Source organism: Microplitis mediator, chromosome 1 (assembly GCF_029852145.1).
Source record: "Microplitis mediator isolate UGA2020A chromosome 1, iyMicMedi2.1, whole genome shotgun sequence".
NCBI classification, from domain to species: Eukaryota; Metazoa; Arthropoda; class Insecta; order Hymenoptera; family Braconidae; genus Microplitis; species Microplitis mediator.
The window spans coordinates 1,958,500-1,973,951 of NC_079969.1; the positions used below are offsets into that span (position 1 = coordinate 1,958,500).

The following is a 15,452-nucleotide window of genomic DNA, read 5'->3' on the forward strand; positions in this document are numbered from 1 at the left end:
TAGTTCTTTTTGCTTCTGACTATGGCCTTCGAGCTAAATAATTATTTCTAACAGTATTGATTTATACAGAAACTAATACTGCATTTTATAACTCGTAAATTATTATAAATATTTTTTCAAAGTTTATAAATTTATTGAAGTCGGTTCGTTGACAAAAAAACTATCGCCGACACAATAATGACTATCTTCTTCTTCATAACCTAAGAATATTTCGAAGCTAGATTTACTTCTGTTCACTTCGCAGTAACGAACTTTACAACCATCAATTGAACATCAAATTAATGATATAATCGCTGTCGAATTAATTTGATGCAATTATTAGCTTTGAGATAACAATGAATAGAAACCCCTCGAAACCGATATTCTAAGACAGAATTCTTATAAAATAATTTTCTGTTCAAATAGTAGCGTTTGCCTTAAAAAGAATTTATGCCCGATTTTTTTTTTTTTTTTTTTGTTTTTTTTTCAAAGCTTTTAAAAAGTATTGAGCGACCACTTAATCTTAAGTTGTTGAGCTCAAAATTTCGGTGATTATATATTTTCACCATATACTTACCTTTCCAAAGCTGACAGTAAAAAAAAAAATATTTTTGATCCATTCTCATAAATATAATGACAAAAAATAATACGATCAATAGTGTAACATGTTTGTGCTTTTAGTTTAACGCATCTCCATTTCTTCTTTCACGTGACTGATACCTAGACCCTCCATTATAACTTTCAAAGTAATCGATCAGCAGAAAAAAAAAACTTCACATAGTAACAACAACTAAAAAAAATTAATAACGATAATATTTATAACATAGGAATGAAGAAATGATTAAAAAATGTATTTTCATATTATTTTTGATTTTTATTAATTAATCACAATTTTTCTAATTTTTAATTGATTTTACAAAAATTTTATAAGCGGTTACTTTGATAGATATTAATATGGAATAAACAGCCGATAGTCAAAAAATTGATTACACACCGACAAATTGTGTAAGCTGTTAGTTGATAAAATATTTGATTGAAGTAAATTGACGTTAAATTTTGTGAATGATAGACAATCCAAGTGATCGAATTCATTAAGCCGACTGCACTCATATTAATGACTCACATTTTTTTAAGTTAATGGATTTTTACCTTTTATTGTCTTGGACGGCGATAACGTCCGATAATATACTCAATACCAAAAACAATAACTGCCAAACACTGAAAGAATGCCATAAATACATATAAATACGTTAAATCTACAGCGTCAATTGTTTGATAATCAACGATTTTCTTAAGTCTTTCCTTAGCTTTTATCTTCTTCAGTGGATTCTTCAGGGGAACTTTACTTAGTCGATCAAAGATCCCGGATTCTTGAAAGTTTAATCCTTTATGGTAAAATCGATCCGCCAGAACCCAATCGTGAGTCGTCTGATAAAAACCTGATGCTTTGAGCATGAAACGTTTTGATATATGCAAATTTTTTTCGACAGCATAGTTAATTAATACTTCATCTGGAAGTATACATGCAACCGTATTATTTGTGCTGACTCGTGTCAAACAATCGCCCAAAAAGTCATAGGAATCTTCTGAATGCAAATATTTCTCGGCCTCAACAGTATTCCATAATTGCTCTTCTATAATATGATCCGCAACTATCGATGGACAATATACGTGATACTTATGATCGTACAAGTCTTTAAGAGACTCAATGTTATAAGTTGGCGGGCGAGTTAATACGGCAAATATTTGTCCCTCAATCAATGGACTAAATAAAAAAACGAAAAAAAAATCCCGTGAAGAAGGTGATTTTCATGGCGAGACGGTCAAGGGGTGCATCGATCCCCATACTCATCAGCAGCTTCAGGACATCCAGAACAGCCAATCCGATCTGGTACTCATTGTGCAATACAATCAAGAGGGTAATTAGAAGAAGAAGAAAAATTATCGCTATGGCTCCATTAATATCGATTACATTTGCAATTTGATAAGACGTTGATAAAAAATTTGCCTTTTGTGTTACTATGATAAAATTTATTTCGCGCTCCAGTGGCACTGTGCCTACACTACGAGGGTCCATATTATATTTGTATGAGGTAACGATATCGTTATATCCAAACTCTATTGACCGAAACAATTTTAGGACATTATCATTAAAGTAAGTTACTTGTGGAGTCATGTTTAAAGAATTAAATATGACACTAAGTAGCAAATCAGTATTATCATAAGTTGCGGCGATATTAACGGGATAGCCATCCAGAAATTCAGTTTTATCGAAGAAGAGAGTCGCACATATTTTATGATCTGCAAAAAAAAATGAAACGTTCGTGTTTTATTAATTATTGGGGTAATAATGTTAATAATTATAATAATAAGAAAGGGGATTTACCGTTTGAAAAAGATTGATTGAAAAGAAACACTGGTCGATTTTCGAAGTCAAAATAATACATGTTAGTGTTGACCCAAGGATCGGGTGCTCGCTTTGTGAATGGATTATAAGTATAAAGGCTTGTTTTATTACTGGTTCCGGAGCATGCTACGATACTTGACAAGACTTTGAACTGCCACAGTCTTTCGAGAATTTTCCATGAATGTACGCAAGGTTTGTTGGTTTCGAAGATCACAAAAAATTTGGATTTTCGACTCCATGACGGTGAATGATCTAATTTTAATAAGAATACGAAAATCTCCTCAGCACTCGACACCGATAAAATATACATCGGGTAAGTTGGATAGTATAGTTGAATCTTTTTGGCGATGAAATTTTTGTTGATGATAATGACAGGCGCCTTTATTGTAATGGGCAAATTTTTGTGAAATGTCTCTACCAAATTTTCTGTTACAGCGATTGGATTTGACGTATTTCCAAAACAAAGTTCAAAAAGTTGAGCCTGTAGGAAAACAAACAAGCAAAGAAAAAAACTTCAATAAATGTACACTGTAACAAATCACCGGGGTAAGTCCAATCGGTGTAGGTGTTAAAATTATCGGTGTTAAATTTACCCCCGAAAGCGATGTTAAAATAACGCCGCTGCCGGTGTAAATATTCTGTACCGGTGTTAAAAAAAATTCTCCGGTGTTAAAATAACACCGCTGCCGGTGTAAATATTCTAGACTGGTGTTAAAATAACGCCGCCGCCGGTGTAGATATTCTTTACCGATGTTAAAATATTTTACTTTGTGAATATTTTTATTTACTCGATCACTATACTTGTTAATAAATGATATTTTTTATTAATTTCCATGAAGAACTGACATTTTTTGTGTTTTATAACACCGGCACACAAAAAAAAATAAGTTCTCTGTACTTTTGACGGGACCGATTTATTCCCATGTATTTTGACTCGCTGAATCTGAATCCGAGGTCCGTTTAACCCGTACACCCTCAGATTTTTAGAAAACTTTAAAAAACCTTAAAAATACACAAAAATCGACCGTTTTTTAAATTTATAAATTTTTTTAACCCTAACTAAGCATGATTTTTATGTATTTCGGTCCTCCACATAATAACCTGAAGTTTATTTAAAACATTAGCCATTTAAAGTCTGAGTAAATTCCAAAAAATCCCAAAAAATTGCAAAAAAGCAAAAAAATTCTTAGTATTGTGATGGAAAAAATTTTATAGGGCTAAATAAATAATTATTTTCATGTATGTTTATCTGTCACATATAATTCTCGAACATCCATGGCTCAGACATCTCTAAAGTTTTTAATAAATGGCAAAAATTCCCAAAAAATCGAAATAAATAAAATTTGGTATAACAAAAATCAATTTTTAAATCGAAATAAATAAAAGAAATCATATTGTTCGATCTGTGATATATATATAAAAAATATTTTGGCCTAAAACATAAAAAAATTTTAATATGCTTCAAAAAATTTTTTTCATCGCAATACTAAGAATTTTTTTGCTTTTTTGCAATTTTTTGGGGTTTTTTTGAATTTACTCAGACTTTAAATGGCTAATGTTTTAAATAAACTTCAGGTTAGTATGTGGAGGACCGAAATACATAAAAATCATGCTTAGTTAGGGTTAAAAAAATTTATAAATTTAAAAAACGGTCGATTTTTGTGTGTTTTTGAGGTTTTTTAATGTTTTCTAAAAATCTGAGGGTGTACGGTTTAAACGGACCTCGGATTCGGATTCAGCGGGTCAAAATACATGGGAATAAATCGGTCCCGTCAAAAGTACAGAGAACTTATTTTTTTTTGTGTGCCGGTGTAATCTTTAAAGTTAATACTCGAAGCGGACGCAATTTACTCCGCTTTTACACCGGTTACCCTGATTTAACACCGGTATTTTTAACACCGGTGAATTACTCCTCCTACACCGGTGTAATTTTATTTTAACACCGGGCGGAGTTAAAATGAGTCCATTTTTAACGGTTCACTGCGTTTTGGTCCCAAAACATTTCATCCCCGACAATTCATCCTCGCGACGATTCATGACAATGACAACTTACACTTAGACAAATAATACCCGATAATTTACCTGTCGGACAATTGATACTTTAATAAAAATATTAAATACAATAAACCAGCTATAAATATTGTTAATTATAAACATTTTATCAATATAATTTTAATACACACTTTCTCATAACCACATCATTTAGCACCATAGTACATAATCGATCGTTAATAATTCTTTACTTTATATTAATAATAAAATATTATCTCTTAATTACTTATTAACATTAATTTTTAGCGATCAATATAGGTAACTAATTAGTATCACAATTGCTTAAGGCACTTATATAAAACAACTGAATATACAAGACAACATAATATCCAGAAGTCGCGATATTTGACTACATTTAAATAATTTTTTAGATAATATCGTTATTATTATTGTAATTATTCTTATTATTATTATTATTGTTGTTGTTTCAATTAAATCATTGGGTTACTAAACTCAAAGTTACATAATATTCGGTTGATGGAAAAAAGTATAGATAATTTTTTTTATGGATTTGATGTGCTTGATAATAGTACAAATATTGATTAAAATAAAAAATGATTAGAAATAATTATCAATATAAGGTAGATTGTCATGGTTAAGATGTCATAAGATGAACAGTCGTCGGGATGATTTATCTCACAGATATATTGTCGGGGATTAATTGTCCGAGGATGATTAGTCGTGCGGATAATGTGTCGGGGATGAAATGTTTTGGGACCAAAACGTGTGACACCATTTTTAACACCGCTATTTTTACAGTGTAAGAGGATAAATAATGACAGTATATAAATCAATAAAAATTTATTTACCATATCTGTGTATGTGATTGGAGGATTTTTCGGTGGTAAGTTGTCGTTTTTTAATTCGTAGCATGAAACACTTGCAAACAATGCACTCAAAATAACATTCCTCATGAACATCATTGTTATTATTATTATCAAATTTTTACAATAATCAAACTATTAAATTGTTTCAAAATAGAATTTGAAATAATTAAATTGATTTAGTTATATAATAATATCTAAATAAATAAATTGGCCAATATTTATAAGACTGCTGTCTGATCACTTTTTTTGCGCAGTTAAAAAATAATTATTTTATTTAATAGTGACAACTATGTTTGACGAATTTTCTCGAATTAATAATTTCTTCCCGTCAAGAAGGAGTATATACATTGTCGAAATTCCGACATGCGCGGAAACGATAGTTGCATATTTTCCTATTGTTGCAAAGATATTATTCGAGAAGAAGGGACTGGAGAACAAAGCTATTGGCTATCATGAGCTTACGTGGTGATAAATAGAGAGCGTGCGCATATAATCCGATTAATCCTGGTGGCCATTTTAGCTTTGGATTTCCACGTCGCAATTCTTCTCGCATATAATTGTGGCCTAGAAGTTTCATAATTGCTTGGAATGATATTGATTTATGAGAAACAAAATCCGGAAATACGTATTTTTACAATAGTTGAAAATGGTGCGATTCTAGAAATAACAAAAAAAGGCTATAATAGATATATTAATTTTTTTTTGTAAGTTTGCATAAAATGCTGGTCCCTCTAAGCCATTTGTTAGTTGGATCTGAATTCAATAATTTTGTTTATTCATAAATATATTTTTGTTAATTTTTTTTCAACTAATTGGACCATCAGGAACAAGAACCAGCAATAGCAAAACGCAACTTTGAAGGTCTATATCCGTACAAAAATGACCAAATTCACTATTACCATTCGATTACTATGGAACCTGCGTTAAATATTAGATAAAGTTTATATTTTAAAATTTATTCAACGCAATAGTAAAAAAGTAAACTTAAATTGTAATGTGTGACGATCAATAGTATTACATGCATTTGCTTTTAGTTCTATGGATAGTCAGTTCTTCTTGCGTCTGACCATGGCCTTCGAGCTAAATAATTGTATTGATTCATACAGAAACTAATACTGCGTTTTATAACTCGTAAAAAATTATGAATATTTTTTCAAAGCTTATAAATCTATTGAAGCCAATTTGTTGACAAAAAAATTATCGCTATCACAACAACTCCATTTTTTTCTTCATAACCTACAAATATTTCAAGGTTAAATTAATTTATGTTCACTTAACAGTAAATGATCCTTACAACCAATAATTGCGACGACAAATTTATTATCGTCCTAATAAACGTTTTGTTTTCAGTTCAATGCCGAAAAAAATTTCTTGTGTATACACATATTTATAAATACATCTCTTTCTTTGCCATCAATTTATTATATTTGGATAAATATTAATAGGAAATATAATTTATCAATACTTATTTGAATTCATTTAGTCCATAGCAATTAATCACCAAATAATAGACATTTTTAATGTCACTAGTTGGTATTCAAAAATGTATTTTTGTGAGACACTTGAAATGTACGACATTTAGCGCCCACAGCCGGCAGCTAAAAATATTAGATAAGATACAGCTGGTAAAAAAAATACCTAATTGTTCTAATAGTGACGTTATCAACTGTCACGATCGGAGTGAGTGAAGGCGACGGGCGAAAGGGTTATTTTATTAATTTATCATTTAATATCGGAATACCGAATTATCTCGTTCTATAACTCAACCAAGGAGTTCGATTGAACCGTCACGTGGCTAGTGTGAGAACGTATGAGTGATTGGGCACCGATTATTAAATTATAAGTTATAAAATGAAATTATTTTTATTCTGTCATCCAACCAAGGAATTCGGCTCACGTGGCTGATATAAGAATGTTTTTAATTTCTTATTATTTTATAGCTTATTTGTCTATTCGTACCGAGCGGATGTACTATAGACTGTCCCGTTTAATGACCTGCGTGGCGTTAGGGTAGGTCCGGGATTTCCGAGCGAGAGGGATGTTGGGTCGGTGAATATGGGCCCTCGAGAAGACCGTGTTCTTTCTCCGTCTTACTTAAGTTTACTATGACTCAAATTACAAGCACTTGAATGCCGGAGAAAAAGGATAGTAAATGAAAAGACGAATGTATATAAAAAAACATGTGTAGTATATTGACAGGTTAAATTTTACATAAAAATATAATTTTAGACTTACCCAGAAGGGTTGATATACCTGCACACACACTCACTCCAAATTCACCAGTTTGAATTTGTGCACACAGGAAATTACAATGTTTATGATGGTTTTATTGAGATTCACAGGTTGAATCTATTCAAATGAACGCACTGCACGCTGAACCGAAAGGCCGGCTTTGCCTTCGAGTGAATTTGCTATGATTTTTAGGTTTTTATTAGCTGATTTAACTATTCCCGAACAAGAACTCCGATTTGGACGTCACGTGAAGGGGTTTAATTAATTTAAACGCGAACTCAAATGATTTTATTTTAGGTATCCAACCTAGGAGTCCAGATGCCTAGGCGAAGGACCTCACGAGGAAAGGTTTTAAAGATAAAATTTAAGTCGCGTAATTTAGAATTTTTAGTAAAAGAATCGAATTGCGATTATCGATCTAGGAGTCCGGTTGTGGAGCGTCACGAGAGCGAATTTTGAAGTCGACTCAGTGAGTCTTACTCGCGGATGGATCCGACAAAGGTTTTGATTAAAAAGTAAAGACTTTTGATGTTAAATTTCAATATTCAAGTCCGTTTATCGATCTAGGAGTCCGGTTGCCTGGGCTGTGGACCGTCACGAGAACGAATTTTGGAATCTTGCTCGCGGATAGATCCGACAAGGGTTTTAGTTGCGGCGGTAATGACTGACTTTGATTATTTTTCATGGGTTTATATAGCAAGGGTTTAATAGAAAAGTGGGGCTGAATGATGTCACATCTCTAAGACAAAAGTGGGTTAAAAAAAAAAGGGAGAAAAATAAAATAGAGAAGTTTTGATTTTTGACAGCTGGGAGTAAAATATGAGGTTCAAGGGGTCACGGAATTTTGATAGCGACCGGATGCAGATAGAAAAATAACTCCGTGGTGGACCGTGGGATACCTTAAAAACAATGTCTCTTTGACAAATATATGATGACATTTATTACCAATAATTTAGATGCCCTCAAAGAAAAATAATTTTAGAAACAAAAATCAAGAGGGAAAAATTTCTTTTGGTAAAAAGGGAAAGAGAGGTTTCGCGGGGTGTCGTGAGACTTGGTCTCCATATCAAATATATGATGACTTTTACGATCAATATATTATGTACTCTAGAAAAATATAATTATTTTAAAAACAAAATAGAGAGGAAAAATTTTTGGTGATAGAAAAAAGTACCGAAAAGATCCATGGGGTACCGTGGGACTTGTTGGTCATAGTCATAAAAATTTAAATCGAACTAGATCAAGGAATTATCTTGATGAATTTATGTGACATTTACGATGACATTTACGGTGATCTAAGGGACTCGCGGCAGACATCTGGAAAACATTGGGTCGGCGGACTCATAGCAAAGGGCCGGCCATAGCGATGCAGCTGTGCATAGAGAAACACATAGTTTCTTATTTTGTTACTCTTAGTCTTTTTATCTTTCTTACTCTTTTAACTTGACCATTCGTTTTCACATACCCTTGCAATGGGAATTCATAGCAAACCCAAAATGAGCTAGATGAACACATATGTATACAAAACAGTATACAAGTGAATACATGTATCTGTTCGTACATAATAATATATTATTATGTTGGGTGTGCTTTGAATTACCCAGGCTGATTTAATTAAATAAATAAGAAAAGAAAATTCTTAAATCTAAGTATGGTGGAGTGGTGATTCAGGTGTACCGATTGTTACATCTCTACCCCCAGAGTCGTCATCGCCCTCGATGACTTTAATTTATGCAAAATGCTTAAATATAAGTAATTAAAACTGGTCAACATGAATCACCAATCAACAAAATACAAAAATATTAATTATTTAAGAAAATTATGTTGGGGTATATATATATATATATATATATAAAACTCTTGGGATAAGACGATCATTGCATGGTGTTCGTCTCAAGTTGCGTCGGTCTCCTTTCTTCCCCCTCTTTCTTAAGGGATAGTTCATTCGGGGTGTTGGTAGTATGTTTCAGTTGTTTTAGGCATTTTCGTTCCTTAATAGATTTTCGTTTTGGTGGTGGAAACTTCTTCGGCTTGATTGGTCCTTCTCGACTCCTACCCTTCTTGACTTTTCGAGTCCTCCGTGGATTTAAATAGCCGTGATTTTTCCTTTAACGTCATTATCAGTTTTCTCTTGTCGTGACAAGTCAAGTGTAGTGGAAGTTTCAAGTGTAAATCATGAGTTCAATTATAAAGGAAGAGGTTGACTTAGTGGAAGAAATCGTTGTTGAAGAGATTCCAGCTTCTCAACCGGACGAGCCAATCTCCCTCGTGATGTCGGGACCTGTCGAGGTGGGGCCCGCTGTACAGGAAATTCAGGTGTTCGCGCCGGCATCGTCATCGGGATCCACGGTCACTGTGTACCAGATCGAGGACCGAGAAGATCAGGTGTATCGGCCTGATACATCGCGATACGAGCGATGGGTTCGATGTCCAGAGCCGACTGTGCAAGAACCTGTACAGATTACTGAGGTAGCTATTATTGTTATTATTTATTCTTTATATTTATTGATGTTCTTTTAAATTTCTTTTTGTCGTTCCATAATGGTTTTATTTATGATGTTTGTCGTTTATTCGCAGCCTCAACTGTCCACTTCAGGGTCGGTGAAACGCTCGGCAAAAAGGATTCGGGGCCCGCGTGTGGTTCCAGCGAAAAGAGCCTGCCCACCAGCGAGAGGGAAGTTTTTGGAGCTGGGGCGCGTGTACGTAGCTATGGGGGACCCGAAGATCGTCAGGGTCCCATTCAGAGTGACATTCGTTGAAGGTCACATGTATCCGATCCCTTTCTGCGATCCGCTGGTTGGATTGCTGTCACCCATGACATCAGTCGAAGCCAGCTGGTTGGTGTCAGCGATTCCATGGACCCTCATGGAACATTTTGAGTTTGAAACCATAGTGGCGGTAAGTTTTGAGCAAATATATACATACGTACGCATGCGCATACACAATACACGTATATACGCGTTTTGTTTCCTTATTTTTAATTTCAATATTCTTGTGTTACAGTTGGTAGCGGGATTGTGTCCGGTCCATTTATGGAATATCCTGGAGATGGCACCTCTTCGAGTCAGAGCAGTTCTGGAAGAGTTCTGGGAGGAGTGCAAGCCGTCAGTGCCTCTCTGCGTATATTGTGGCCAGGGCCATGTCACTTCATGATGTGTTTCTTGGAACGTATATTTTGTTGGATATTTTATATTTGTATACACAAATTTTGCGTTATTTTAATAAAAAGAAAATGATCTTGAAATGTATTTGTAATTTAACTAGGTTAAGAATTCCTTGAGTTCCTTTTTCCTTTTAATTGATAATTCTAGTATTAAGTTGGATTCGTTGATTTTGTTTCGTCGTTTTCCATTGCTGGTCGTCGTTGGTTCCAATTTCTCTCCGCACCAAATTTTTCGTAATGTAATTTGATTTTGTAATTTGCAACATATATAAATATATATATCGGTAACATTTCCTTCTTTTACATGATAACTTATAAGTATTTTCCAAGTATTTTGTACTATACTTCAAGTTATATAATACGATATATGATTCCTTCACACAGGTCGTGTATTGGATCTCAATGGTTATTTTTAAGCTGGTTTCTTTTAGTTTATTTTGTGTAAGATTTTGGATCAAGATTGTGGCCTTTTATCCTTGTCTCGTGTTATGAGAGAAGGTAAAGGTTGCAAAATTCTCTTCTATTAAATTCATTTGTTTTTACTGGCTGGTAAGAACAGTGAATTTGTATGGCTGGTGATGATTCGTTGCCCCTTTTGTTTCGTGATGGTGGTATACGTAGATCCGTGAATGCAAGAAGGATGAGGAGTATCAAAGAGCCGTTGCAATGGGTGTTATGTTTGAAAATTTTTCTTTCTTGTTGCTCACATAAAATTTTTCCCTTTTGGGAAAAAGATGGGACGTTGAGGCAAGCACGCTTGCTTCAAGTGGCCCCTCTGAATCTTCTTTCTTGTCGTCGTCATCGTGTGTTGGTGCATATGGCAGGTTCATTGGCTGCTCATGGGGGTTTTCCGGACTGAAGAGGGGTCCGGGGAAAATGACTGAGGTCATGGTTATCCCTCAAACTACATTCCCGTTAATGGTTGTTATACTTATAGCTAAGATTATAATACACAACTTGATAATTGGCAAGTAACTTATTGTTACTTATGTTATTATATATAAAAAAAAATGATTATAATAAAAATTATTGTTTTAAATAAATTTTTATAGTATGTTTTATAAATTTTCTTCCCTGAGTGGCTTGTATGCTCTTAGTTCCTTACACTATTCGTTTACGTATTAGATTGTGCGATTAAAGTAACAAACCTTAAATTTAGTAACTTATATATACTTAGTCACTGTACTTACTTAACATTAGTTACAATATTTTTATAGTTACTGTTGATACTGAATTTATGTTTATACCATTACTACGGATTTTTATTTCGATTATATTCCTTAACATTTACTATTTTAGTAACGTAATAATTTAAAATTTTCTTATTAGACCTAATCATTAATTGAAGGTCATGTATATATATATCTATATACATATATATATATATATATGTATATACATACATAGACACATAAATATAAGAAATTGTACGTATATATATATTTTTTTTTTTGTGTTTTTATTTTATTTTATTTTTATTTTTTTTTTTTTTTTTTTTTTTTTTTTATTCTCAATAATCGGTTTATACTTAAATATGGATATATATATATACCTATGCATAACTTACTTATAATTTCTGATTGGTGCCGGGAGGCTTCAGAAAGACGTAACTATGATTAAAACTATAGTATACATATCTATATATATATATTCTTACAGATATTTTTTTAGATACTTATTCTAAATTACTAAAATAAATCTAACTAAGAATCAATGCAAGTTAATCCTAATTCTTATCTATTATGACATTTTGTCAGAGTAATTATAAAATGAATTTAGCTGCTTTATTGTAGGGCTTATGAATTATGTATATTATTATTATAATGTATATGTTGCTAGCAAATTAATTTATACGAGATTATATATATGCATTATTATTATTATTAATTTTTTTGTATTTTGTGGATTATTCCTTTTGTAATGTTTTTTTTTCCTTTTTTTTATATATATATATTTATATAATTATTGTAGTATTACTTAATTCATCCCTTAGGTTATAACTTATTTCTGAATTACTTATATGGTTTTATTACCAGTGCATTTTTAAATTCTAGTATTTTAATTTACATTATACTTAGTCACTGTTTTTGTTACAATATTTCCTTGACATTTCGTCAAAGTCAAAAAGTGAAAATATTGTTTTTTCTCTTTTGTTTATCTAATTAGTTTACTTAATATCTATAAAATATTTATGGTATGTAGTACGCGCTATCTTAGTATTTTACATTATTCATTTAGATTTTATTATTAAATTAACAAACAAACAAAATTCTTTAAGCTAAATTATTAACTATAGTACTGTTTAATGGCTACTTCACTTATGATATACATATGTGTTGGTTAATAATATACTTTGCTTTCTTATTGCTATGTCTACGATAAAATCCACAAATAGTTTACATAGAAAAGATAAATAGTGATGCGATGATTACCGGGCCAAATAAATTTCATATTTAAATCGTATTATTTATCGTCTATATTGATATATATGTTTATGTGTATTGATAACATATGAAGCTAATACTAGAAATAAAAGAACTTATATTTTTTTTTTTTTTTTTTTTTTTTTTTTTTTTTTTTTTTTATGATTTTATGATTTTTCTTTTTCGTATACAGTTTCCAAATTAAGTATAGGTAAAATATTTGAATATGTACCTATTTGTACCCATGAAGGAGTTTTTAAGAACTACTTAATCATCATCATGAGTAATAATATAAACACATATTAGCATGCATTATTGTTAGCTGATTAGTGTGTATGTAGAGTATTGTTAGTGTCTAATTAATATATTTTTGAGTTTTCCGACTTTTCGATAAAGTCTTTAATAAGGGTTAGTGTTTCGACAAATTATGATTAATTTAGTTAATTTATGTATATTGTTTTATATTTATAAGTATTGTTAGCTCATCAAAAATATGTGTTTTATTATAGGTTAGTAAATAAGAAATTAAGGATTATATTTATTATATGTATATGTTTTTTTTTGTTTTCTTAAAAATTTCTTTCTGTTTTTAATTTTTTTTTGTTTGTTTTTTTTTTCTTTTTTTTTTATTATTATCAATTTTTGTAATATTAGTACATGCAAGTTTAAGAACGTTAGTAGTTTTAGTATGTAAATCTTATGTATAAAGTGCTGTGTTTTGGTGCGTTCTTGACTTACCTTAGTGATCGACTTACAGTCAACTGGTTGTTTTTGGTACGTCTTTTCCTATGGGGTGTTTTGATACGAGAATACCGTCTTAAAGCTCGCCTTAGATTGTTTTGCTTTTTGACTGGTCGACGCCAATGTTGTACTTTTCTCCTTTTGGTATTATGATTCCCATTCACAATTGAATTGGAGGAACTGGATTCTACATCATCAAGGTACTCTGGTAATCTTGCTTGATTTTGAGGCGTCGGGTATGGATGGTAACGAAGTCTTTCGTGGTTTGAAGAAGTTGATGGCGAGGAGTATTGCAAGTTGATAGGCATATGGCGCGCAAGATCTTCTCTCTCGTTGCTCCAAGATACGAGATCGTCGAGTATTTGGGGAAATGAGAATGCTTCTTGTAGGTCAGTGGTAAAAGATTCAAAAGGCTGCCTATAGTTGTCAATTATCGCATCTAGATAGATCTGCGTGCTTTCTCGCTGATAGAAGTGTCCCACCATCAGTAAATTTATCAATCTGTAAGCACAGTTAATTGGATAACTAGTAGATGGGTCTATGTTGTCAGTTGCCCATGGTATTTCTTCAAACAGCCGTGGTAGGTCGAGGTTAGAAAGAGGATAAACGTACTGGGTTCGAATTTTCTTATATTTGCGTTGCCTTTTCAGAAAATGATGACTGCGCCAGTAGTTTTTCATGACTTGACCTTTGATAACTTCACTTCGGGCTATGATCCATGCGGCTTGTATTTCCTCATAGCTAGGCTTGATATTATCGGTGGTTTTTACGAGCAAAGGCCCATAAGGGATACAAAAATCTGCTTCTAAAGTCCGTGGATTTGGATGTTCCTTATATCGATCACTGCGACGTAGACGTCTTAAGGCTCTAAGGCACATACGTCGATGCCAATGGTCTCGTATTACAATTAAAGAGACGAGGTAGATGAACATCATATCGACACCAAGAGGGCGACTTTTCGAAGAGTATCCGTCTGTTATTTCGTGAGGCATGTTGTTCGTTTTATAAAGGAAAGGTTTTTGATTGATGATCTCGTACCCACTGTCTTATGCAGATAGCATTAGTTAAAGCACAGTAATAATTTTTCTTAAGCCCGTGAGTCGTACAAGTGGTTGATGAGGTGCGGATTACGTCAAACTTAGGACACTTATAGTCTTTAATCTCTAAGTTTACTATGTCACGATTCAGGATCTTTTTTAGATACGTAGCTTTAATTGATCCTTTAGTGTAGATTTTTCTTGCGTTTTTAGCGTAATTTTCAAGGATATTTATTACTTCTTGGAGTTGAGTATCACCGTCTTCCCAATGAATACCGTGATGTTTCTTAGTTACCCAGTCGTTTCTTTGTTGATTACGTGGTGTCAGTTTATGATATGGAAATGGCTGTTCTATTATCCAGTGGCCTAAAATATCTTCAGTAGTGACAACCAAGGCAACTTCCTTCGGGATGAATTCTTCTTTGTTATTCCAAAATCCTTGGATGTCAATCACTATATCCATACTATTTTACAGTAGTACTACCTTAATTTATTTTCCAAAGAAAGAAAAAGAACGTGTCTCGTAATTCGTCGAATTGATTATAAGCTGAACTTCTTTGATAACTGACAGGTGTACAACGATACAATAAA

The 15,452-nt window shown here is 32.5% G+C and overlaps 2 protein-coding genes across 2 annotated transcripts; one reads left to right on the top strand and one right to left on the bottom strand.

The window, feature by feature from the left end:
- Window positions 1-915: 915 nt before the first annotated feature.
- On the bottom strand, window positions 916-6,609 carry LOC130667970 (uncharacterized). Its single transcript, XM_057469924.1, has 3 exons — window positions 5,248-6,609; window positions 2,366-2,867; window positions 916-2,280 (listed from the first exon to the last, which is right to left on the bottom strand). Exons 1-3 carry the CDS (start codon window positions 5,359-5,361, stop codon window positions 1,745-1,747), a joined length of 1,152 nt encoding a protein of 383 aa, XP_057325907.1. The 5' UTR covers window positions 5,362-6,609; the 3' UTR covers window positions 916-1,744.
- Window positions 6,610-7,057: 448 nt separating this feature from the next.
- On the top strand, window positions 7,058-10,713 carry LOC130667833 (uncharacterized). The gene is made up of 3 exons (XM_057469698.1): window positions 7,058-9,966; window positions 10,075-10,395; window positions 10,501-10,713. Exons 1-3 carry the CDS (start codon window positions 9,673-9,675, stop codon window positions 10,648-10,650), a joined length of 765 nt encoding a protein of 254 aa, XP_057325681.1. The 5' UTR covers window positions 7,058-9,672; the 3' UTR covers window positions 10,651-10,713.
- The last annotated feature ends 4,739 nt before the right edge of the window (window positions 10,714-15,452 follow it).

Excerpts from the sequence above, each read along its gene's own strand:
- LOC130667833 (XM_057469698.1), top strand. The coding sequence starts at position 9,673 with ATGAGTTCAATTATAAAGGAAGAGGTTGACTTAGTGGAAGAAATCGTT. Across the intron at positions 9,967-10,074 it reads AACCTGTACAGATTACTGAG|CCTCAACTGTCCACTTCAGG; the intron begins GTAGCTATTATT and ends GTTTATTCGCAG. Across the intron at positions 10,396-10,500 it reads AGTTTGAAACCATAGTGGCG|TTGGTAGCGGGATTGTGTCC; the intron begins GTAAGTTTTGAG and ends CTTGTGTTACAG.
- LOC130667970 (XM_057469924.1), bottom strand. The coding sequence starts at position 5,361 with ATGATGTTCATGAGGAATGTTATTTTGAGTGCATTGTTTGCAAGTGTT. Across the intron at positions 2,868-5,247 it reads CAATCACATACACAGATATG|GCTCAACTTTTTGAACTTTG; the intron begins GTAAATAAATTT and ends GTTTTCCTACAG. Across the intron at positions 2,281-2,365 it reads CAATCAATCTTTTTCAAACG|ATCATAAAATATGTGCGACT; the intron begins GTAAATCCCCTT and ends TTTTTTTTGCAG.